The following is a 25,410-nucleotide window of genomic DNA, read 5'->3' as shown; positions in this document are numbered from 1 at the left end:
GGCTTCTGTTATCCAGCTAGAGATGACAAATGTGGCCAAGGGCACATCGCGGGCCATGGACTGCAACAGGGGAGCAGCCCAATGACCTACTTGCAAACAATCCTAACTGTAATATTCCTGATCCAATTTTCTCTCATCATGACAAACAGACCTGAAAAAAAAAGAAGCAGGATCAATTCGCTAAACAGGGAAGGGCTCATGCACTAATAATAAATTCAATTCCAGCATGAATTACCTTGTGCAATGCAGGTTCTGTATACAGGTATTAATTTGAATTTTGGATAGCTTATCTGAATTGCATCTCCAAACTTTTTTGATAGATGCTTACCTTTGTAACCAAAAATCATTAGATTGCTTATTTAGCTGTCATGCATACAATCAGGAAAAGGAAATATATCAAAGTACTTATTTTATTTGCAATTATCTTCAGTGATTCAGGTTTTATATACCTTTAAAATTATTTTTATTTACGTGTAATAGAAATGAATTTATAAACTGAAGGCAATAAGGAAACCCATAAAATTCTTAGATGATGTGGTGTTCATTCCTCTTCCATTTCTTTTGGCTTTATCTTCCTGATTTGTCATTTCTAATGTCAAATTATTTGTATCCATATTAACAGCAGAGTTATAAGGGTAAAATTTGTGTGTGACAAAATCAGTAATTCCATAGTGGGTTACACTGGTATCGATTTTACTGACAGTCCTTGATCCAATTCTTTTTGGTTACTTGGCAGGCTGCGATGAAGCAGTGAGCCCAGCTCTGCTACTTACAAGCCATTTTCAAAGCAACTAAAATGAGGGGATCTGCACCCTTCTGGGGGAGAGCTGTGTGTCTGCAAAGAGAGCGGCTCCAGCGCTAATAGCAGGGCGAGAGCAGGGAGAGCCTCCCCCACCAGGGCTGCCAGGCAGGCTGTGGGGCTGGTGATGGGTTTGTGTGCTGCGGGATGGTGGGGCTCACGGAGGTGGGACTGGGGGCTGTGGAGCAGCGGCAGCAGGATGGGATCAAGTGAGTCATCAGGTCAAGCATTGCAAGAGGCTTCCTAGGAAACGGATGGAGTCTCCATCCTTGGAGCTGCTCAAGAAGTGAGTAGATGTGCCACTTTGGGACATGGTTTAGCAGGCACGGTGGTGTTGGGCTGATGGTTGGACCGGATGATCTGAGAGGACTCTTCCAACCTTAACGGTTCTATGCAGAGCTGGGGGCTGTGGAGCTGTGGGTTTGGCACTACCTCCTGCTCAGCAGTGGGCACGTGTGCTCCTTACAACTACACGAGGGTCAGTAAACCAAAAGATTGGTCATCTGCTGCACAGGTGAAGGTTAGCTCCAAGAGGTGTATGTTTAAATAAATATTCAATGTTGTCCAGGAAATACAGAGAGGTTTGCATGCATGTTTCTGTGCTAAGCTAGTCCTCTCCAGCACAGCTGTGGGAATAAGAGGGATGTGTGGGCTTTCATATTTTCTCCTCTCCAAATCCAGTCTCCAACCTGTTAAAACAGCTTTTGAGGAAAAACAAACAAACCAACCCAGGTTATGGATCAGTGAGGTCTCAAGAGAGTCACTAACATCTGTGGGATGGAAGCGGTGAGGGGAGACAACAGGAGGTCATTGACAGCACAGCACTGACAGAAGTGCTCTGATCATAGAATCACAGAATGGTTTGGGTTGGAAGGGACCTTAAAGATCATCTAGTTCCAACCCCCCTGCAATGGGCAGGGACACCTCCCACTGGATCAGGCTGCCCAAGGCCCATCCAACCTGGCCTCGAACACCTCCAGGGAGGGGGCAGCCACGACTTCCCTGGACAATCTGCCAGTGCCTCACTGGTCTCATTGTGAAGAAATTCCTCCTTATGTCTAGCCTAAATCTGCCCCCTCCAGTTTATACCCATTGTCCCTAATCCTATCACTACAAACCTTTGTAAAAAGTCCCTCCACAGATTTCTTTTAGGCCCCTTTCAGGTACTGGAAAGTCGTTCTCAGGTCTCCTTGGAGCCTTCTCTTCTCCAGGCTGAACAACCCGAACTCTCTCATCCAGTTCCAACCCCTTGCCATGGGCAGGGACACCTCCCACTGGATCAGGTTGCTCAAAGCCTCATCCAACCTGGCCTTGATCACCTATATGGAGGGGGCATCCATGAGTTCAGTGCCTCCCCACCCTCACAGGAAAACATTTCTTCCAACATCTCAATCTCCCCTCTTTCAGCTTAAAACCATTTCCCCTCAACCTGTTGCTCCACACCCTTGTGAAAAGCCCCTCCCCAGCTTTCCTGCAGTCCCCTTCAACCACTGGAAACTGCTCTAAGGTCTCCCCAGGGCTTTCTCCTCTCCAGGCTGAACACGCCCAACTCTCAGCCTGTCCCCATAGCAGAGACGCTCCAGCCTTCTGATCGTTTTTGTCTGATCTAAATCTTCCCTCTTCCGATTTAAAGCCAGTCGCGCTCCAGCAGCTCCATCTTCTGCTGCTCCTCGGGCCTACGGCAGCCACAGGGATCCGCAGCGGCCACCGCAGACGCCGCTTCTCCCTGAGAACCCGCCGCCCTCGGGGAAGCGCGGCGGCCATCGGTGCCGCCGTTCCCGGTCTGAGAGCAGGAACGAGACACCCCCACCCCCAGCACCTCGGGAGAGACCGGGACCGGGCTGCGCCGGGCCGGAGCCGGGCACGGACCCCGGGGCTGCTCGGGCAGCGTGAGCGGGGCGGGGCGGGGCGGCGGGATGGTGAGCGGGGCGGGGAGCGGGGGGAGAGTGGGGTGGGATGGGGAACCGGGGGGGAATGGATGGAGAGGAAAGAGATGGGGAGCGGGGGGACAAAGGGATGGGGAGCGAGGGGATGGGAGCAAGGGGAGAGGGGTGGAGAGCGGGGGAATGGGATGGGGAGCGGTGGGGAAAGGGATGGGGGAGAAAGGATGGGGAGAGGGGAAGAGATGGAGAGTTGGGGGCAAAGGTATGGGGAGCGGTGAGGAAGGGGTGGGGAGGGAGAGAAAAAAGGATGAGGGGGAAAGGAATGGGGGGAAGGGGTGGGGAGCCTGATGATGGGATGGGGAACAGAGGGGGAATGGGATGGGGAGTGGGGGAGAAAGGGTTGGGGAGCGGGAGGCAAAGGGACGGGGAGCGGGGGGAAGGGATGGAAGGGAAGGGATGGGGGGGAAAGCAATGAGGGGAGGGGAAGGGATGGGGAGATGGGGAAGAGATGGGGAGTGGGGGGCAAAGGGATGGGGAGCGGGAGAAAGGATGGAGACGGGGGAAGGGATGGGGAGGGAGGGAAAAGGGATGAGGGGAAAGGAGGAGGGGAAGGGATGGGGAGCGGGGGGCAATGGGATGGGGAACGATGGGATGGGGAGTTGGGGGCAACGGGGGCGAGGGCAAGGGACAGGGCAGGAGCGGCGGGGGGACAGCGGGATGGAGAGCGGTGGGTGTGCGGGATGCGGAGCGGCAGCTGGGGGTTTGGAGGGGTGGGGGCAGGAGGGGGCTCCCTGGATTCCGTGCTGGGGACCCGCAGCGCCGGGCAGGGGGCTCGGACACTGCTGCAGCCCCGGGGGGAGCGCGGGGCACACAGATAGCTCCTGTGCGGACAGACAGACAGACAGCTCCTGTCGGGACAGGCAGACAGCTCCTGTCGAGACAGACGGACAGCTCCTGTCCAGACAGACAGACAGACAGTTCCTGTCCGGGCAGACAGACAGTTCCTGTCCGGACAGACAGACAGATAGCTCCCATCGGGACAGACAGACAGCTCCTGTCCGGACAGACAGACAGACAGCTCCTGTCGGGACAGACAGACAGACAGAGAGCTCTTGTCGGGGACAGACAGACAGACAGACAGCTCCTGTCGTGGAGAGACAGACAGCTCCTGTCACAGAGGGAAAGACAACCAGCTCCTGTCGTGGACAGGTGGACTGTTGTCGGGGACAGACGGTCTCTTGTCAGGGACAGACAGCTGCTATCACAGACAGACAGTTCCCATCACAGACAGGCAGACAGTCCTGTTGGGGACAGACAGACATCTACTGTCAAGGACAGCCAGCGAGCTCCAGTCAGTGACAGACAGACAGAGAGCTCCTGTCTGTTGGGGACAGCCAGCCGGATCCTGTCAGGGACATACAGCCATCTCCTGTTGAGGACATCCAGCTCCTGACGTTCACCCCCAGCCCGAGCTCCCAGCTGGCTGCGAGCCCCTCACCTGCCGTGCCAGGGGCTGGGTGCTCACTGCTAACCTGCATTGTTTTGGGGGATTTGGACCACTCCATCCTCAGGCTGTTGCTGCTGGGATAGCACTAATTCTGGTTATTCTTTTCATGCTTTTTTCCCTCATCTCCAGTATACGATTTGTCAGTGCTAACGCTCAAAATGACAGTGATGGCAAAGCCCAACTTACTTTCTGATGCTGCTGCCGTGCATGGCTGCTGCTCCTGCTGCTGTAGGGAACGCGCTCTGGGCTGCAGGCATGGCATAACGGATCCCTGACCTGATGTCTCCGGGTTCTTGTCTGCAAAATAGGATTGAATGCATTTGCTCTGTTTCACTCAATGCTTGTGAAATGCTGAGATAAAAGATACACTCATGGCAATCACACATTATTACTTTCCTGTTTGCAATATAAAATAGGCAGTGGAATCTTTAAATATAAGAAGGTGACATGTGGCCTGCATTTGATGAATCAGTATGTCTTTTCCATGTTCATATATTTGCTTTTCCAGTATGGATTTATAAATACATGCCTGAAGTCTTTGGTGGTTGAAAAGTATGGTGAAGAAACATGGGAAAACTTAAGGTAAAGTGTTCCAAATAAATGTAATGTATTGGAAGAAAATGCTTAGGAATGTGGCAGCAGAGGCTACAAAATTCTCACTGTTCAAATGGCAGCTGATGTGTATCTCAAGTAATTATTAGAAATAACTAGCAGGGCAAAAGCAAGACTTTCTTACCTTGAAACACTTCATACTCTGATACTCATTTGTCCCAATTAATTTGTTGTACCAGATAATTAAGGATGACATTTAGATTTACAGACTAGCATGCAATAGACTCGCTGGCTTACTGTGACTATATCAAAAAGTAATTACACTGAAAAGATGTCATCCTTGATATGGAATCAGTTTAATCTCAGTACTTTCAGAAAGGCAGCTAAATATATCATCTTCTCCAGTTTTGTCTTTACTTTATGAGCTATATGGTATTTCCCAAGATATCAAGGTATATAAATAAATGACACTTAGATGGATACCATTAAGGATGCATACATGTATAAATGCTACTTAGATGTATACTTAGATTTATACTTAATATAAATGATACATCTGTCCAGGGAGGTGATTCTCCCCCTCTACAGACCTCTCCAGGAGAACAGTGTTCCTTTTTGGAATCCCCAGCATAAGGAGGATATGGAACTGTTGAAATGGATCTAGAGGAGGTCATGGAGATGATCAGAGGGCTGGAGCACCTCTGCTATGAGAGCTGGGGTTGTTCAGCCTGGAGAAGACAAGGCACCGGGGACATCTTAGAGCAGCTTCCAGTACTGAAAGGGGCTACAGGAAAGCTGGGAAAGGACTTTTTACAAGGGCACGTAGTGATAGGATGAGGAGGAATGCTTTAAATTGGAAGGGGGAGCATTTAGATTAGACATTAGGAAGAAATTATTCATAATGAGGGTGGTGAGGCCCTGGTCCAGGTTGCCCGGGGAAACTATGGCCGTCCCATCCCTAGAGGTGTTCAAGGTCAGATTGGATGAGGCCTTGAGCAGCCTTGGGAGGTGTCCCTGCCCGTGAAGGGGGTGTTGGAACTGGATGGTCTTTAGGTCCCTTCCAACCCAAACCATTCTATGACTCCATGATGCATTTGCAGGCATTGAAGCCCGTATAAAAATCAACAAGCATTTGGTCAGGTCCATGAAGACCCCAGAGCTTGAAATTGTGGCCACATTGAACAACAAGGCAGTAGAATAGAAGACAAATTAAGCCTTCAGTCGTTCTAGCCCTGCACAGTACGATGCCTTAATCCTTGCAGGAGTTTATCATAACATTGTAACGTGAAATAGCAGAAATGGGGAGGTTGACATCACCATTCAGCTGTGTTAAAGCAACAGTTAACCATCAGGCAAAGTATTTTGTTCCAATATAATACCTTTAGGAGTTGAAGGAGTGGGTTAACACTGGTTAATGAGTGTCAGTTGGGTTACCCAAGCACATTATACTCACAATGCTGCTGGGCAAGAATATTGTCTTCTTTGTTGTAGACTCCAGGCTGGGGTCCAGGATTCTTTCTTGACTTTTGAGGTGTACAAAGATGAGATCACGATGCAGCTCGTTGACAAAGCCTGCAAAATATTAGGTATGTGTCCCTGCACCTTGAAAATGAACCCTCCTGAGGCTGCAGTCCAAGTTTTAGTCTCCTGTGCTCTTTGAAATGCCCTCCCTGTCTTGCAAATTTTCTACATTCACTTTTAATTCTCCTGACAGCATTGCAAGAACTTCCAAGCTTTTCATACTCATTAAGGTATCTTTATTTTGCCAGGTGTTCCGGCTGACAGGGTACTGAGAGAGTTTGGAGAGTATTTCTTTGAATTCTGTAAACGCTCAGGCTATGACCACATGCTGAGGACTCTGGGTGGAAATCTCTATGAGTTCATAGAGAACCTGGATGCATTGCACAGTTACCTGTCCCTTTCTTATCAGGCAAGTTTGAGTAGTATTTATGGAGCAAGTGTGGGTGGACTCTGCCAGCAACACAAGGAAGTGTGTCTCACAAGTGTGAATGAATGAAGGAAAAAGACGGCTGTAACAGGTTCTTCGATGTTCTGAAACAAATCGCTTCAAAATGTTTGGACAGTTTTTAAAAATAGCATTTCCTGAGTAATCTTCAACATTAGCTATTATTTAGTACATTGGCTCTAATGCATAGTACATTCTCCTTCACAGATAAGCATACTTAATATTCTATATTTCATCTTATTCTGATTACTGCTTATTTTATTAAGATATAGGATGCTTTTCTAAAAGTGGAATTCACCAGCAACAGGTAATGAAGTCTTGGTTTGGTTTGTTTTTCCACAGGAGATGAATGCTCCATCTTTTAGAGTAGAAAAGAATGAAGATGGATCGATGCATTTACATTACTATTCGGATAGAAGAGGTCTGTGCCATATTGTGCCAGGTAATCAGATAGTATGCAGTGCAGATCAGCAGGTAATGCAATATGTGTACAGGGTAATCATACATTTGCAGATATGATAGAATTATATAATGGTTTGGGGTAGAAGCGACCTTAAAGATCATCCAGTTCCAACCCCGTGCCATGGGCAGGGACATCTCCCACTGAATCAGGTTGCTCAAAGCCTCATCCAACCTGGCCTTGAACACCTCCAGGGGTGAGGCATCCATGACTTCCCTGTGCAACCTGTGACAGTGCCTCCCCACCCTCACAGGAAAACATTTCTTCCTATGATCTTATCTCAATCTCCCCTCTTTCAGCTTAAAACTATTCCCCCTTGTCCTGTCCCTGCACTCCCTGATAAAGAGCCCCTCCCTGTAGCCCCTTTCAGTACTGGAAGATGGCTCTAAGGTCTCCCTGCAGCCTTGTCTTCTCCAGGCTGAACAAGCCCAACTCTCTCAGCCTGCCCTTGTGTTGAAGGTGCACCAGCCCTCTGATCATTTTCACGGCCTCGTCTGGACTCGCTCTGAGAGATCCATGTCCTTCCAGTGCTGAAGACTCCAGAACTGAATTCAGGGCTCCTGGTGTGGTCTCATGAGAGCAGGGGGGCACTTTGCTCCAGTTTCAGAATCTTTTACCAAATGAGGACTGGCCATGCAATTGAAGCCTGGTAGAGTTTAGTCACCAGACACCTGACCTCCATATTTCCCTGACTGCCTGATCACTCCTAGCTCTCAGTGGCTTCATCAAGATTTATAGTATGACAGCTCAGGCTGTAAGTGTCTGTTCCTCCTCTAGAATTCCTGTAGAATTCCTTTCCTGGGAGGAAAATTAAAGCTTATAGTGCGTATTGTATCTACCTGTTGATTAGTTCTTGGTAACTTAAGCTGCTTAAATTACAGTGAAGTACAAATTATAGTTGATTTGAAGACATGCTTCTATCCTGTAATAAATCCTCCTGCAGTACATACAAACTCTAAAATTACTACTGAACTCTGCTTAAAACAATCTTCCTAGCATTTATAGGAATTTTCACAGTTGTACTTGCGCAAGGGTTGAAAATCTGTAAATCTGTAAGAGAAGATCACATTCCTTTCTTTCATTTAGAAGTTTATCAAAACTTATCCCTTTGTCAAAACTCATTTCCTATTCTTATTGAAGCACAGAACTATTTGGAATTTCAGACAGAGATTTTCATGTCATTGTCCAGCATTTTCCCTAGTAGTTAAGCAGAAAAGAGACGACAGATTGTGCATCTTCATGAAAGATATTCCCTTCCTTTCAAAAGCAAATATGCTACAATGATTGAAGTAGATTATTATAGCAGAATCTCCTTAGAGCCTGTGCATGTTTTGGGTCAGTGTTTATTCATATTATCACTATGGAAGATTGTTTGGGCACACTCTTTAAATACCCTGCTGAGGTTTTTCTAGTGAAAATAAGCATTTATCATCAGGCAAGACAAAAGAAACAGTAACATTAAAGCTTATCTACTGTGCACCTATTCTTATTGTTGCAATGTTACTAGGAACTACATAGGTAATAGGTTTTCTTCTTGCAGAGTCCTTTGGAAATGTGATTTCTGAAACAGTGAATTCCACTGTAGGCCCTTTCCTTTTAAGGAAAAATTGGAAAGGGTTTGGTTTTGGCAATACTTTGTCTTTTCTTTCCCCTTCAGGAATCATTGGTGCAGCAGCCCTGGATTTTTTTAACATTGAGATTTCAATGGAAATAGTTAATCAAACAGAGGAAGAAGAAAGAACTGGTAAAAAAGAACATATTGTTTTTCTTGTCACTCAAAACCCGGTATTTTCATACAAGGAGAGAAGTAAATTTTCTTCCTTACCTCAATATATTGCTGACTCTGAAAAACAACTTGATAGCCAACTGAAGAAAGAGGTATTTTAATATTTATTATCAACATATAAAATATGATTAAAATAAAAACACCTTTGACTTTCCCTTTTGATTATTTTTTCAACAGGAGCTTGAAAAAGCCAAGAATGCAATTAGAGACAGAGGAAGCACAGTTTGCCCTGTCAGGAAAAGTCACTGGAAAACAATAAGAGGAATAATCACATTAGGAAAAGGTGAGAGAGATCATTTAGAGAGAGCTTCTCATCATTCTGAGTCTCTTCTGTAAGAAATTCAGTCAGCTTCCCTATCTCCCCCTACCCATCCATTTGGAAGTTACCATTCATTGCCTCTGCAGCTTTTCTAAATGTTTCTGGTGAATCACGTTTCTTTTGTTTAGACATTGGTAATCAGAGACAAATTGCAGATAATAAGCATGCTTAGTAACGACAGCTACTTAAATGGAATATGACCTGTCACTTCTGTCTCTTAAACAAGGTTTTCTTCTGAAAAGTATTCTTCTGTAAAAAGTCTTTGTGTGGTACATTTCATACTTGTTCTCGTGTCACGTGGTCCAAGATGATGAATTTAGAAGAGTGAGGTTTTTGAACTTGGTAGCTGCTTCTCCTTTCCAAAGTTATCAATTATAGTAAATTCTGAAAGCCAAATTACACCCTCTACTACCGAAAATACTACTCATCTGTTTATATCATATAATTGTTGAGGTTGGAAAAGACCTCTAAGATCATCAAGGCCCACCATCCACACAACACCACCATGCCTACTAAACCATGTCCTGAAGCACTACATCTACACATTTTTTGAACCTCTCCAGGGGTGGAGACTCCACCACTGCCCTGGGCAGCCTCTACCGGTGCTTTACCACTCTTTCAGTAAAGGAATTTTTCCTAATATCCAATCTAAACCTCCCCTGGCACATATATCTTTATATATAGACATAAAACTGTACAGGGCACTCCTATAAATGCTACAAATGATATCTATATATCTTATATATTTATAATCTCTGTTTCTATATGTTTATAAAACAGGGGATTTTTGCAGTTAGGATCTTTTGATTCCTGAAGAGGAATGAGAATCCAGCTCAGTATTGCCAATCTGTCTGGATTCTGGGAGGGATGAAAAATTGAGTCTGATATCATCTAGTGCAATGCCATATGCGTTACTAGAGTTGGTATTGCAAGAGTAAGAAATCAATGTATATTGAAAAAAAAAATTTAGAGAATTGTTATTCCTCAAAAAATTAAAATCTTTTAACAATAAATGCAAGCTATCAAGGCCCAGACTGTAAAAGATGAAAAACCCCCATTGAAGCAGGAAGAGGTCTAAAAGTTGGGTCCTAAATTTGTAATCATTTTTTACCAGTCTCCTAAGTGGCCTGAGCATTTGTTATCAAGCAGAATTTACTACAGTAAGTGTTACAGCCACCTTCTGGTGGAAAGAGATCACTTGAAATAACCATTCTTTTGATTATTGTTTGTTACTGGATAATGTAAGTTTATACTGTGATGATTAAAAGCTCTGGGTTCTTCAGTCAAATGAGGACTTTAGACTATTTTGTCCAGTTTGTTCATGGTATAAAAATACCTGTGCACTAAAAAACATAACATGCTCTAGATTTGTGTCCATTTGGCCAATATCTCAGGGTAAGTAGAATAGAAACAAAATAGTTATTTGGTCTCTGTGCTGTGGACTGGAGTTCTTTATATAGGAGACTGAAACCTAAATCATGTGTGGTTTTCTCCACAAATGTTCCATAGTAGCTGGCAAAGTATATTAAAGCCACTTCTGTGTACATTTTTTTGTGGGATCATAGAATCATAGATGGTTTGAGTTGGAAAGGGCCTTAAAGCCCACTCAGTTCCAACCCCCTGCCATGGGCAGGGATACCCGGCACTGGATCAGGCTGCTCAAAGCCCCATCCAACCTGGCCGTGAACACCTCCAGGGATGGGGCAGCCACAACTTCCCTGGGCAACCTGGGCCAGGGCCTCACCGCCCTTACAGTAAGAATTTTCTTCTTAATATCTAACCTAAATCTCCCTCTTTCAGCTTAAGACGTTATCCCTCATCTTATCATTGCAGTCTTGGAGATAGCTTTGTTATATTGCTATGACATCTAGAAATTGATAAAGCAGGAACATTTACAGTTGTTCACCTATTCTTACTGTTTCCACATGATTTCATGCATCTAATGCTCTGTGCTTTTTGTGTGTGAAGTTTTAAACTTTCAGCCAACTCGGATTAGTTACTAATCAGCTGTGAATTAAATTGTGGAGCATTTAGCACAGATGTATGCACATTTTTGGGCCTACGCACTGTTTACTTTGTCTTCACTCATTATGATACAGGATCCTGTCTCACTGAGTGCAAAGAAGTAATGCTGGCTGCTTTTATGAGGTGCAACCTGATTAAAAACTGCATGTTTATCTTGCCACAGGTAAGCTCCTGAGAGGATTTGATCCTGTTTATCCCAAGAGCCTCTGGATTGACACAAAAACATTTTGCAATGGACTTCCTTTCCACATGGTTTTTGACAAACAGGTAGGACAAGCATATGGTAAGGGCATTTAGTTTGCATAAACCGTATAAGAATTTTCTTCTGGTTTGTCTGTCCTACACATTACTGCTGCTGTGCTTACAGTGCACTCACACTGTAGCATTTACAGAAGTTCTCTGTACAGAGACATGCTACAGAAGTCACTTGTAACAACTGGATCTATGTCATTTAAGATGGGAATCTCCTTAGGATTTTTTTTTATTACTATGACTGAAACAGCTGCGGATATGCCAGCAAGGTTTATTGTAGCAGTCTATCTGTTACCAAACGCAGAACAGAATTTTCTGAGGTTTCTGGCCACCTTCCTGTCCTTGGATGTGCCAGAGACATGACCCATGCTTTAAACTTCAAGTACTGGATTTGTACTTACTAGTCACCTTTGCCTCCCAGCTACTAATCTATCAAAATGCATTTGCAAAGCCTTGCTAGCAATGGAGAGTCTACATGCTTCCTGAGTCTATTCCTACCTGTTATTATTTGCATAATAACGTTCCTTTCTGAAGCTTTGTCTTGCTATAGAAGACATTCATTCAGACCTTTGCAGTAATACACTAATAAGATAGAAACTTTGCTGACGTATAAACAGTGACCAACTATAGCCTGGCCTGAACCCAAACAGGATATCGATTGTAACACATTGTCCATATTTTCTTTTTAAGCTCAAAGTGAAGCAAGCTGGAGTGAGCATTCAAAAGATCGTACCTGGCCTCCAGACCATGGACATCTGCTTGGATCAGTATTTCAGTATTATTCACCCAGAAGTACCCTTCACCATCTCTAGCATTCAGAAATTCATCAACAGCCAATTTGTTTTCCAGACTAGAAGAGAGATGATGCCAGAGTCATGGAAACAACGTCCAATGCTAGAGCTGAGAGGTACTTCACTGTTTTCAATAGCATAAGTGTTCGTATTAAATCAGGAATTATGCTGGAGTTAAACTAATGTCCTTCTGAGGACTCCTGGCTTCACATAAGTCCTATAAATGGCTTTGTCTCTGTGCAGTGAGGAGAGAATTAGACGACTTTGAGAAACAGTACTTTAAGATGCCTGTAAACAAATTCTGCTGTTACCTCACCAGATTTTGAAGGCTTTCAGTCAGAAATAACACTTGCACTTCCATTTGAAAGGCTTAGACAGACAGTGTTTTTCTAATACCGCACAACCCATATCTTTGCAGGTTTCCTGAGTAACAAAGGCAAGGCTAAAGGAGGGTTAATTTGTTTTCTAAACCACTTCTGATCTCAGTTATTCACAGAGTCACAGAATTGACTCAACTCCAGTTAAATTTGGAAGGGAGCTCTGGAGGTTGTTTAGTCCATTCCTGCTCAAAGCAGGCTCAACTAGAGCAGGTTACTCAAGACCATGTCTGGCTGAGTTCTGAATATGTTCAAAGATTGGGACTCCACAACCTCCTTGGGTGACTCATCCCAGTGTTTAACCTCCTTTACAGTAAAAAGGGGTTTTCTTATGTTTAAATGGAATTTGTGCATTTCAATTAGGGTCTCCTGTCTTTTCATTGGATACCACCGAGAAAAATATTTTTTACTTCCTCCTATCAGGTATTTATACATATTGATAAGCCCTCGCTGAAGCCTGTCTTGTCAGGCTGAACGCTTCCAGATTTCTTAGCTTCTCCTTACATGACAGGTGCTCCAAGCCTTCCCAGGTCCTCCATCCTTTACTTCCTGAAAGTAGGAGTGACATTTACTTTCTTCTAGTCCTCAGGGACCTCCCCTAGTCCATGACTTTCAAAACTAAGTGAGAGTGGCCTTGCAATGATGCCGGCCAACTCCCTCAGCACTCCTGAATGCATCACATCAGCTCTTGTGGACTTCTGTATATCCAATTTGTTTAAATGTTTGCTTACCTGAACCTCCTGTGCCGATGGCAGTCTTCATCTCTCCTGAATTTCTCACTGGTCTCAGGGCCCTCAGATTCCTGAAGGGTGATTCTTATCATAAAATCATAGAATAGTTAGGGTTGGAAGGGACCTTAAAGATCATCTAGTTCCAACCCCCCTTTCATTGGGGGGTTATCAGCAAAGACTGAGCACCTTGGGCTTTTCCATCTCCTTTCTCAGCAGAACTCTTGTCCCATTCAGCAGCAGGCCCACAGGAAGGAAGGTTCGGTTTCAATTCCAGTTGCCCTCAATCTCCCCAGCCCTCAGTTACGGCCTTCCACTTCACTGGGGACATGCAGAAGGGACACAATGCCAGCCAGCCGTCAGAGCCAGTTTCTGCCCATGGATCCACCAGGCTCAGCAGGGAGATGCACCAAGCTGTGTACAAGTAACCGTCCAGGTCTCACCTCCCCATAGCTCTACACATCAGCCTGTGCACCCAAAACAGAATAGCTTTCCAGTGCTACGAATTTTCGTTGCCAAAAAAATTACTGCTTTGTATTGGAACAAAACTGAAGAACCAGCCACCCAGCACAGGCAATGCCAGTTCATGGCTCTTGGATTGCATCTTTGGCACCTACAAACAAGTCCTGATAGCATTGCTACAGCTGGAGGCAAGAAACAGCTCCCCCTGTGCCTTCACGCATTTTGATTCCTAAAATGCAAATTTGTGATTCATTCTTAATTTATGCCTTTGAGGGGAATTATTTGCTACTGGCTGGGTTTCAAATGTGGATAAAAATAGATTAGTTGGCTGTGCTTTTATTTTTTATAGTCATATTTTCAGATTCTGATTTCTGTCTTCACCCCACCCCAATGTTGCATAAGAGTTTACCAGTTAAAGTTAGTTTATCGAAAAAGATATTTTATTTGCTTTATTTTTACTGAGAGGAATGAGTATGGAATGATTCTCTGCTTTCTTTAATTAACTATAATGACATTTGATTTAAGTCTTCTGTGACCTCAATTTTGCTTTTCCAAACTAAATAATATGGCCTAATTTTTCCTTCTCTCCTTTCATAAATGTTATTCCTGGGATTCAGGAAAAAATGTGAGCTTAGGGGGACCTTGAAAAAAAGTGATGTTACCAAAACAAGGAACTTCAAGGAGTCACAGGTACAATTGTACTCCCTCTAATGCTGTCAGGGTTAGTTCACATGATATCTCTGATGTTCCACTCTTGTTAGTTTTCAAGCTGTTCATCCAATTTCCCTGGAGGTGAGGTGAGAGAGAAAGAAAGAGAGAAAGAGAGAAAGAAAGAGAGAGAGAAAGAAAGAAAGAGGAATTCCTAGATTGTTGTTCAGAAACCAAGGATACTTATGAAGCAAATCATAGAATCATAGAATCATAGAATAACCAGGTTGGAAGAGACCCACCAGATCATCGAGTCCAACCATTCCTATCAATCACTAAACCATGCCCCTTAGCACCTCGTCCACCCGTGCCTTAAACACCTCCAGGGAAGGTGAATCAACCACCTCCCTGGGCAGCCTGTTCCAGTTCCCAATCACCCCTTCTGTGAAGAATTTTTTCCTGATGTCCAGCCTAAACCTCCCCTGGCGGAGCTTGAGGCCATACCCTCTTGTCCTGTCCCCTGTCACTTGGGAGAAGAGGCCAGCACCCTCCTCTCTACAACGTCCTTTCAGGTAGTTATAGAGAGCAATGAGGTCTCCCCTCAGCCTTCTCTTCTCCAGGCTAAACAACCCCAGCTCTCTCAGCCACTCCTTGTAAGACCCATTCTCCAGCCTCCTCACCAGCTTTGTTGCTCTTCTCTGGACTCGCTCCAGAGCCTCAACATCCTTCTTGTGGTGAAGGGCCCAGAACTGAATACAGTATTCAAGGAGCGGTCTCACCAGTGCCGAGTACAAAGGGAGAATAACCTCCCTGGACCTGGTGATCAGGCCCAGTCAACATGGGTTCACAAAAGGCAGGTCTTGCCAAACTAACCTGATCGCCTTCTATGACAAAGTGACTCGGCTGCTGGATGAGGGAAAGGCTGTGGATGTGTCTTCCTGGACTTCAGTAAAGCCTTTGACACAGTTTCTCACAGCATTCTGCTTGAGAAACTGTCAGCCTCTGGCCTGGACAGGCGCACACTCTCCTGGGTGGAAAACTGGTTGGATGGCCGGGCCCAGAGAGTGGTGGTAAATGGTGTGAAATCCAGCTGGAGGCCAGTGACAAGTGGGGTTCCCCAGGGCTCAGTGCTGGGTCCAGCCCTGTTCAATGTCTTTATCAATGACCTGGGTGAAGGCATCGAGTGCACCCTTAGCAAGTTTGCGGACGACACTAAGCTGGGTGGAAGTGTCGATAATGAATCTTAATAATATAAAAAAATCAAACCCATAACCAAATCTCGAAAAAGAAAACAAAAATTTAATCCCCCACCAAAACCCCCTTCTACTTTTCAGGCATTTTTGTACCTGTTTATTTAGATGATTGTAATGATTGGAAGGCTTCAGCTTCCAGGGAGGAAAGCTCCATTGACTTTGCAGAGGTCATATATTACCTACTGTGAAATTAAACTTTAAACATTTCACTCAGTCATTGTGAGTTTCAGTTCCCCTGTGCAGGATGCTGACTACCTGGCTTCAGGAACAGCTCAAGAACTAATAGCAGAGAAGAGGAAAGAAGAGATGTTGTGACCACTAGGGTTCCCCATGAAAAGAGACCAGAAACATGATTGGGTTCTGCCTAGGACATGCAGTGAGGGAGTCACTGCTTTCTGGGTCCTGAATTTGCACCTCCTCCAAACAAGTCCAACTCTAATTCCAGAAAACAGAGCAATTCCTGCAATGCCCCAGACCTTACAAAAAGCCATTGTCTTTAGAACTCATCCACTAAAATGAACATCAGTAATGCTAAGCATCATATGAAAGTCCAAGTTGCTGAAAACTCTTACTGATACTTGTTTCAAACAGGCCAGATGATCTGGATGGAGTCCCTGCAGTGCATGCTCTATCTCTGCTCACCTTTACTTCGCACTTTGCATGAATTGGAGGAGCGACAGATGCATATTGCAGACATTGCACCTCATGACGTGACCAGGGATTTGATTCTTCTTAATCAGCAACGACTGGCAGAGATGGAGCTCTCTAACCAGCTGGAGAGAAAGAAGGAGGAACTGCGGATACTGTCAAAGCACCTGGAGGAAGAGAAGAAAAAGACTGAAGCTCTGCTCTACGCCATGCTTCCTCAGCACGTGGCCAACCAACTGAAAGAGGGGAAGCAAGTTGAGGCAGGTGAATAAACAGGATGCATTTGTGATGTACAGTTCATGCACCAAGATGGTGATAGAGAGACTGGGATGCTGGCACAGCCCTATTGCCACTATCATGGACTACATTCTCTATGTGGTGACATTCATGGGTGGGAGGAGGACCACAGACTCTTAATCTAGTTAAGATTAGACTATTACTTCAAACAAAACTTCGGAAGCTATTTGCTAAAATGGTTCCTTAGGAGTTAAGTGGTGGTAGCAGCTGCACATTCAGGGAACAAAATTCAGTATTCCAACAGTAAACTGATTATATTTATTTATTTATTTATTTATATATTAACGTGGGTATATAGGGAAATGAGAGCTCAAAACCAAAAGGAATAAAGAAATTAGTCCTTCCTAGAAACTTCTCTTAGTTCCTCTGTGCTATAGATAAACCTAGAATCCTCATCGTTCCTGGTGCTGTTAAGGATAGCAAGTAAGAATAAGCTGAAATTCCCTTTGGTAAGCACACATATGTCCTGAATATGAATGGACAAAGGGATGTATTCAGATGTCTGTACTGTTTGAAATGTGAAATGATTCTTATATTTGATATACTCTTATATCAACATCTCTTTCTCTCATCAGCACACAATTATTAGTATTACAACTGATAGATGATATGTCCTGGAGGAATGATGAGAGAGTAATCTCTGCAAACAGGTCTCAAACATGTTGTGATTGTCCAGCCATTAGAAGTACTTACTGCTGGTCTTTCTACTCACAGGAGAATTCAAGGAATGCACTATATTGTTCAGCGATGTTGTGACCTTTACCAACATTTGTGCTCAATGTGAGCCGATTCAGATAGTTCTCATGTTAAATTCAATGTACCTGCTATTTGACAGACTGACCACGGTGCATGATGTGTACAAGGTATGTGCTGATTGATAAAGGCTGTAGGAATAGTCTAAAAAAAGATTTTATTGTTGTTGTTTTGGGTTTTTTAAAATGCACTAAATCCTCTTCCCCCCAGCATGATTTTTGATAAACCATAAAATATTAGATATTTGTAGTGGTCACAGAGAGAAACTGAAAATCAGGCAGAGGTGTGATTAAATATATTTAAAATATTCAGACAGGAATGTGATGTGTAGTGTGGGCTAGAGTGTCTTTCCACAACGCTAACACCAGAATGGCTGTTCTTTCATACATTCTTCTCTTTTCTCTCAACTGCCTCCCTAACATGACAAGATATCCTAGCTTATGGACCAACTGGAATAATGTTCCTAGTTCCTTTATTCCAAGCTGTTGTAACTAGGTCACAATGACATGAAGTGTCTCCTTTGTTGGGAAATAGCATTCTCAATAATACCCGGATAATACCTAGACTTTGGTTTGCCTCACGGAGACCTTAGGTGATGGTGTAGAGCTCCTGCTGACCCCAAGGAGTGTTGATTAGATCTTAAATGTATGTGCTCTCCAAACTGTGATGAATGGATCAGAGACCTGGTTGACATATAATGTTATAATAGTGTTATTAACATTTCCACAGCTACCCAGATTTGATGAGCTGAAGAGCAAGTCCTAAGTTTCTATCTGTCCCTTGCACATTAAATATTTAAGAAAGCAGAAATAGTAAAGGGTGAAATCCAAATCTCATTCATTCCTTGCTCAGGCAAGGCATGCAGTTCATCCGGCAATAAATTGTACTGGGAAATCAGAAACTTTTCTACCTTTACAAGGAAACTGTATTCAATAATTGAAGCATCCAGGGTATGGTCCAGAGATTTTAGGATAAATTAGCATCATATTCTATCTAAATCACCCATCTCATTGCTGATTTAAATTACCTGTCACTGTTATAATCTCCCTTTGATGCCTGTATAAAACTCATATTGATATTGGAGGAAGTTACTAGGGTACAAAGGGAGGACAAGATCACTATTTCAGGGAACTGGGAAGGAAATGAAATATCGAGATTAATCAAAGAATCTTGGCCCATGCTTATAAACATCTGAAGTTATGAATAAATCTTGTTAAATTGAATCTCCTACCATGGCCAAGAAATAATTATGTTATCTATTTGCATTAGTAGCTTTTTACAGTTGTTTTTAATCTGTTTCAGAAAATTACTGGCATAACCATGGGCTTGTCTATCTGGTAGAAGGCATTTGTACAGAAACAGATTTTTCAAGACTAATGTACTAAACAATTTAACGTTTTTGTGTTAATGAACAACAAAGACGGAATTATGGTGCTCATTTTTAAGACATTCAATCTTTTATTTACTGATGGCAAATGTAACAACGACATCTCATAAGAGCAGTTTATAAGCTTTTACAGTGAATTTTAAACCTATGAAAGTTCTGTTTTAAACAGGCCCATTCTATTCCTAGTGAAGTCTTTGGTTCAGGGACAAACACCAAAGTATTTCCCAGGTGCCTTATCATGCACTTCAAAGAGCCTGGATGCCTGAAGGAGGATGAACCCTTCAGCATTTGTCTCACAGGGTGCAGCACACTGTGGGAAAACAGCTGGTTGTAAGGAAGGATGCTCCCAAACTGCTCAGTTCAGACTCTGCATTCTCTGACATCCTGGAGGTTGGAGGGTTCTTAATTTCCTGTGAACCCCTTATATTTTTATTAACCCTCTTAATAAAAAACACCAGTGAACAGACTTCATTGCCTTACTGTGACTTCTTAAAGAAGAAGTCTCTTTGGAAAAAAGGAATACACTTTTAACATTGATTGTGAATTAGAGCTAATTAATAGCCTCCACTATCAGATAACCTCCTGGCTCAGGAGGCTGTGCCTAGGGAAAGATTTTTGCATATAGGTCTACCCTGGGTTAGAGGAAGGCAAAAAATCTGACACTTTCACAGCATCCCTTACTCCTTAGTTTATTTCACACTGATATCTAAAATGAGTCAAGCAAGTAGGGACAGAATGCATTAAATATTTTTGTGTGGAGTTCAAAGAAAGGATCCCTATCTCAAGGAAGGTTACACATGCTAGAGCTTTTTGGTGATTGGAAACAATTTTTAGAAGAAAGGGGAACTTAGTGCAGGTATGAAGAGCCACAAACAGCCAAGCACTAACCTGGGCAAGGTATATATGGCATACTCATATGCTTGTCCCTCTCAATTAAAGGTGGAAACAATTGGAGATGCCTATATGGTGGTGGGCGGGGTCCCTGTGCCTGTACCCACTCATGCTGAGCGAGTTGCTAACTTTGCCTTGGGGATGATTATAGCAGCTAAAGGAGTACAGAACCCAGTTTCTGGAAATCCTATCCAAGTAAGTTGTTAACTCCAAGATGCATGCATGTCTGTCTGCTTCTTGAGTTGAGCTGTTGGTTAATGTATTGCAGTAGGACATCAAAGAGCATATTCTGACTCCTCTGTGACTTTGGGCAAGGCCCACATTTTTCACAGAGTCTGTCCCTATTTGTGTTTGATATTTTACTAGTGTCCAGTGTTGCATTAGGATGAACTTCTAGGTGACTGGATAACATTAAGAAAGATGTTAGATAAAAAATGACATTTTTGGGTGGTGTTTTATGTCTTTGTAAAGATTAGAGTTGGGATCCATACAGGTCCTGTCTTGGCTGGAGTTGTTGGAGAAAAGATGCCTCGTTATTGCTTGTTTGGAGACACGGTGAATATAGCTTCCCGGATGGAGAGTCATGGTGTCCCGAGTAAGATTCATCTAAGCTCCAGTGCCTATCAGTGAGTAACTAGGATGGAAACCTTGCCTCTTAGAATCCGTGCTGACAAGCACTGCCTTGACAGCTGTAGCTTTCAATGTCTGTGATGCTGTCTTTAGTCATTGATATACTCAGTTTACTTATAAACAAAAATCACTACTTGCAAAGAGTTTTATTTGTTCTGATTGTTAAAAGTATGCTGGTATATGGAGACAGAGGCTTGCGTGTCTGGATTCAAGAGAGCAAAATAGGGAAAAGAGAATTGTAGTAGGTTATTTGGAAGTACCAAGTGATGTAGATGCTTGAAAGATGGTCAGAACATTTAATTTGACATCCCGCATAACAAAAGCTTTAAAGTCTCTCTGGTGGAGCACAATTTGTGGCAAAAGTTTTATTTTCACTTACTGAGGATTAATGTCATAAACCGCTATCATATTCATTCAGTGAGTAATTTACTTTCCTAAAACTCATGTTACTAAAAATTAAACACTACTCTTCAAGAGTTTTATGTATGCATAAAATATGCATGCAAGAGTTGGAAGTGGAGACAAGCTATGAAGGAGGAGTACAAAAACCTGTTTGGTCGCATAGAAACGATATTAGGAAAGCCAGAGCTCAGCTGACATTGAAGTGGACGAGGAAGGTTCAAGACAGTAAAAGAGGCTTCTGCTGTGATAGCAGAAAAGTATAAATGGAAACATGCATCTGCTGTGGCAGGTGATTTAGTGACAGTGCCCTGAATAAAGGCTGAGTCACTCAAGGCCTCTCTTGTCTCAGTCTTCACTGATAAGGTCTTCAAGGTCTCTACATTTAGAGTTAGAGTTCAAGGAGTGGGTGAAGTGCCAGTATTGGAAGAGGATTAGATCAGGGGACTTTTAGAAACCTCAGTCTATGGAAGTGTGTGGGAGCAGATGGGATGCCTCCAAATGTAATGAGAGAGATGAGTAATGGCATTACAGTGCTTCTGGCTGTCATCTTTGGCAGGTCATGAAGATCAGCAGTGTAGCAACTGAAAGCCAGAAAGCAAGCCAGATGTTACACCTTTGTAGAAAAATAGCAAGGAGGACAAGCTGGGGATCTATAGGCTGGTCAGCCTCATGTCAGTCCTAGTGAAAATCAAGTCCTCTTGGGAGCCATTTTTGGACACCTGAAGAAAGCAATTGGGAATAGCCAGCCTGGATTACAATAGCTCTTCTAAAATGCAGGAGTCAGTTTTGCTAATACTGAATTTTCATGTGTCATTTTGCTTCTGATACTTTAGATGCCTAAAATACAAGAATTTTGAGATGACTGAGAGAGGAGAAATAGAAGTAAAAGGCAAAGGAAAAATGCACACATACTTCCTCATTAGAAATAAAACTGCAACTGAGAATGAGATTATGGGAAGGCCAATGAAAGACACAGATTCTGGCCATGAATCTGTCCAGTCCTTTCAAGAAGGCAGGGCTGAAACAATACCAAGTTGTCATCAGCCAGGTAGAGTCAACTCAACATATCTTTCACTCCTTGAATGCATGAACATTAATACCAATCAATTAAACACTCTTTTCTGTTCTTCTTTCAGTTACTCAGACTCAGCCAGAGAAGGACCAGACCCCAGCCATTGCAATGAAGTATAGTGATGGTCCCACAGATGCACAAAGCAGCCTCAATAGGAATCAAGCCAAAATCCGAGATTTAACAGGTAGTTATTTAGACAGCAGAATGAGGGAGTAACTGAGGCTTAATCTTGCAGATTCATTATATTCCTTTTCTGAGTAACCACTGTTTTACTCAGGCCAGAAATTCATGCCAACACATCCATGTTAGTGAAACTAATCATTCTGCACACTGTTTAGGACCAAACAAATTCACCTTTAGAGCAATCCCAGGTGTAATTGTGCACTAGGGAGAAAGAAGCTGACATAGCTGTCAAATCCCAGAGTCCTTCTGGCAGTGCCAACACAACAGAGAAGTATTAGACAGCTCTTCAAAGGGACAGACCCAACTGTTCCTAAAAAAGCTGTTGTTATTTGTAATTATGGGGAAGCCCTTATCAACTGAAGCCTGTGAGAGAGAGACCTCTCTGGCTACGTTGCCTGGCAGTCCTCAAGACAGTCCCCTGCAAGAGGCAGAAGGATTTATTACCATGCCCATGTTCTGAGACCAAAGTTAATTCTCATTTGACTAGCTGATACCACAAGAGAGATAACAGATTCAGTGCCACAACAGTCTTATCTAATCTAATGCAGCAAGTCTTGTAATTCTATTTACATATTTGGTGGTTTTATACAGACTAAATATGTTGTTGCGGATTACTAGAAAATATTTTACTCCCTTCCCTCCCACCTGCTTAGACATGGTAGTTAATTTAGTATATGATGTTCTGACAAATAGAAACCTGTGTGGTCATTAAATCTCACACTAACGGAGTGTTTCTTTTCAGGCAAAACTTATGATTCCAAAAGTGATGGGAGTCTCCATGGCAACAAGCATGCAGATGATGGTCCTTGTCCTCTAAACCGGGTAAGAGTCAAACCTGCTTCTGAAGAGCCACAAATTAGAAATGTTCGCTCTAATTTTTGCACTTTACTCTAAGCTTCTTATGTTTTACATTAAACACAGCAATTTTATTATGATTTAGTGCATTTTGGTGTTGTGGGACTGATTTTGTATACCAAGTGATTTTGCCAGAAAAAAACCCAAAAACCCAAGAAAAAGAAAAAAGACATTTCATCACAGTTTTCAGCAAAAAGAAAACAACGGAGGATTTTTTTTTTAACCAATCTACATGTGCCATATAATACTCCCACTGGTAAAGGAAACCACCACAAGATGCTTTGAATATTTATTTTTCAGCCTCTGCCATGTCTTCAAATATCCCTCTGCAAAAATCAGTTTTCAGTATCTCATGCAGCAATTGAGAAAGAGGTGACTTATCCATCTAGAAACACTCCTACTCGAATAAGCACTTGCCATAAAAGAAACATTCCCTGAAGTGACCATCTGTCTTGACTTCAGCACAGACAACAACTTCCCTGTGTAACGTTAGCAGACTTTGATCTCCATTGTGACTGTGATGACAGTTGAATCTTTTAACAGGTCTTTTTTTGGGTAAAGGCATGACCATAGAGTCATAGAATGGTTTGGGTGGGAAGGAAACTTAAAAGACCACCCAGTTCCAACCCCCTGCCATGGGCAGGGACACCTCCCACTGGATCTGGCTGCTCAGAGCCCCATCCCACCTGGCCTTGAACACCTCCAGGGATGGGGCAGTCCCGACTGCTCTGGGCACATACTTCTCTGTGGCAAGTAGAAGTTCTGCTGTAGAAGTGCAGAACAGATCTGGTATAACATGTATTCTTTCCATCCTGAAGAGAAAATGTTGTATACTTCATATTACCCAACAGTAAGAAAAACATCTGTGACCTTTGAACCAGCTGTCCATGCTGTGCTTAGATGATCATGGAAGGACATGTACATAGCAGAGTTATGTAGCATCGAATTCATCACAGCACTGAAGGACTGTTAAAGGCCTGTGAACTCTTTGAGACCTTCAAATGAGTTGCAAGTTTATGTCTCATTTTCTCATCCCAACTAAAGCAAAATAAAGCTTCAGGGACTGCAGAGAGAGCCTGTCAGTGCTGGAAATAGCGGTGTTAACATCACTGGAAATAGCAGCACTAAAGATCAACGTCACTTACCTAGTGTCACAGGCTTCTCAGCTGAATTACTTCTCAGCTGAATTACTTGCTATATTCCTGGATTATGCCTGATCAGAAATGGCAGAGAAAAACTGAAATTCAGCTGTCAGGGATTTAAAGTGTAGGAGCAAAACTACAATGGATAAAAAAGTTGTGGACATCTCGGTTCATTTTAAATTGTTCTCTCACTCCTATAATGGGAGTCTAAAGTAGGTGGAATATGCTTGTACTGGGTGATTTTGATGGGAGATGCACCTTGCACACTGATTTATTATCTCTGAGCATGGATTCATTGTCTGAAGATGCAAGGATGAGAGCCATTTGAGCATGGAGCAAGAACTTGCTGGGGAATATGATAATGTTACGTCTCTGTTATAGCATTACATTTTCACCTCTGTGTCTGTGGCAAGAGCGAGGCTCCTTAAACACCAGAGGGAAGACTGCTGACAGAAAGGCATCTCCTCCTCTCTTTAGTATAACAAGATGAAATTTCACCTGGTTAGACTTCCTTTTTAAACTTCTAAGTCATTATCTCCCTTGTCTGGGGTCTCTGCAGCTCTGTCTGTGTTAGCAGGTAGCACAGACCAGTGTATACAGCGAAACTGCCAGTGCTGTTGTCCACACTATAGATGTTTCAGAGGGCTTGCTATGGTGATCCCACACGCTGAATATCTGTTAGCTTTTGGAGCACCTTATAAACACATCCTCTGACAATTTCATCCAGAAGAGATCCATTTACGTGCTTTGAGACCACTCTAAAGTGTGAAACAAAGTACAGTAAGTGGGTTTGGCTAGGAAATTCACTCAGGAGGTTAATCCTGACTGACTGAAATGCTGATGTAGATGCACCCTTTAACATTAGCATTTTCCATGGTACAGCTGAGCAGCACCATTCTGGAAGAGTGCAGTTTTATGAATGACACGATTTAGTTATGTATGTATAGAATTGCTTAGTTGTAAAAGACTCTTCAGATCATTGAGTCCAACCATATGTATGCATTTATTTATTTATAAGGATTTTGTTGTCTCAGAACTGTTTGTTATTTTGTTGAGGCTGAGACCTACTCTGGGCTGAATATTCATCGAAGGATTATTATTGTTAATTTGGCAATCAACATTTTAAGCATTTGACTGTGTGCTACCCTCAGATACACAACATCTAAATTTCACTTTCATCCTTAGTAATTCCTCCCCTTGGTACAGCACTGATGGCTTTGCTCTTCTTTATTATGACCATAGCTTTAAAAAGACTTTCCTAAAGAAAGGCAATACCCATTTTCTCTCTCGCTCACAATGATATAAATGTGAAGTCACAGTTAAATCAGCACCATCTCACTGA

The 25,410-nt window shown here is 43.1% G+C and overlaps 1 protein-coding gene across 1 annotated transcript; it reads left to right on the top strand.

Annotated features, from left to right (window-relative positions):
• Positions 1-3,328: 3,328 nt before the first annotated feature.
• LOC138724554 (guanylate cyclase soluble subunit beta-2-like) lies at positions 3,329-23,373 on the top strand. The gene is made up of 16 exons (XM_069864621.1): positions 3,329-4,061; positions 4,606-4,771; positions 6,233-6,327; positions 6,511-6,671; positions 7,050-7,149; positions 8,825-9,045; positions 9,131-9,236; positions 11,461-11,564; positions 12,240-12,456; positions 16,400-16,720; positions 17,468-17,616; positions 19,833-19,979; positions 20,256-20,410; positions 21,650-21,864; positions 21,953-22,072; positions 22,814-23,373. Exons 1-16 carry the CDS (start codon positions 3,329-3,331, stop codon positions 22,963-22,965), a joined length of 3,162 nt encoding a protein of 1,053 aa, XP_069720722.1. The 3' UTR covers positions 22,966-23,373.
• Positions 23,374-25,410: the final 2,037 nt, after the last annotated feature.

Source organism: Phaenicophaeus curvirostris, chromosome 10 (genome assembly GCF_032191515.1).
Source record: "Phaenicophaeus curvirostris isolate KB17595 chromosome 10, BPBGC_Pcur_1.0, whole genome shotgun sequence".
In the NCBI taxonomy this organism is placed as follows: Eukaryota; Metazoa; Chordata; class Aves; order Cuculiformes; family Cuculidae; genus Phaenicophaeus; species Phaenicophaeus curvirostris.
Note: the sequence above shows the minus strand (reverse complement) of the source record. Positions and strands in the feature narration are given on the sequence as shown.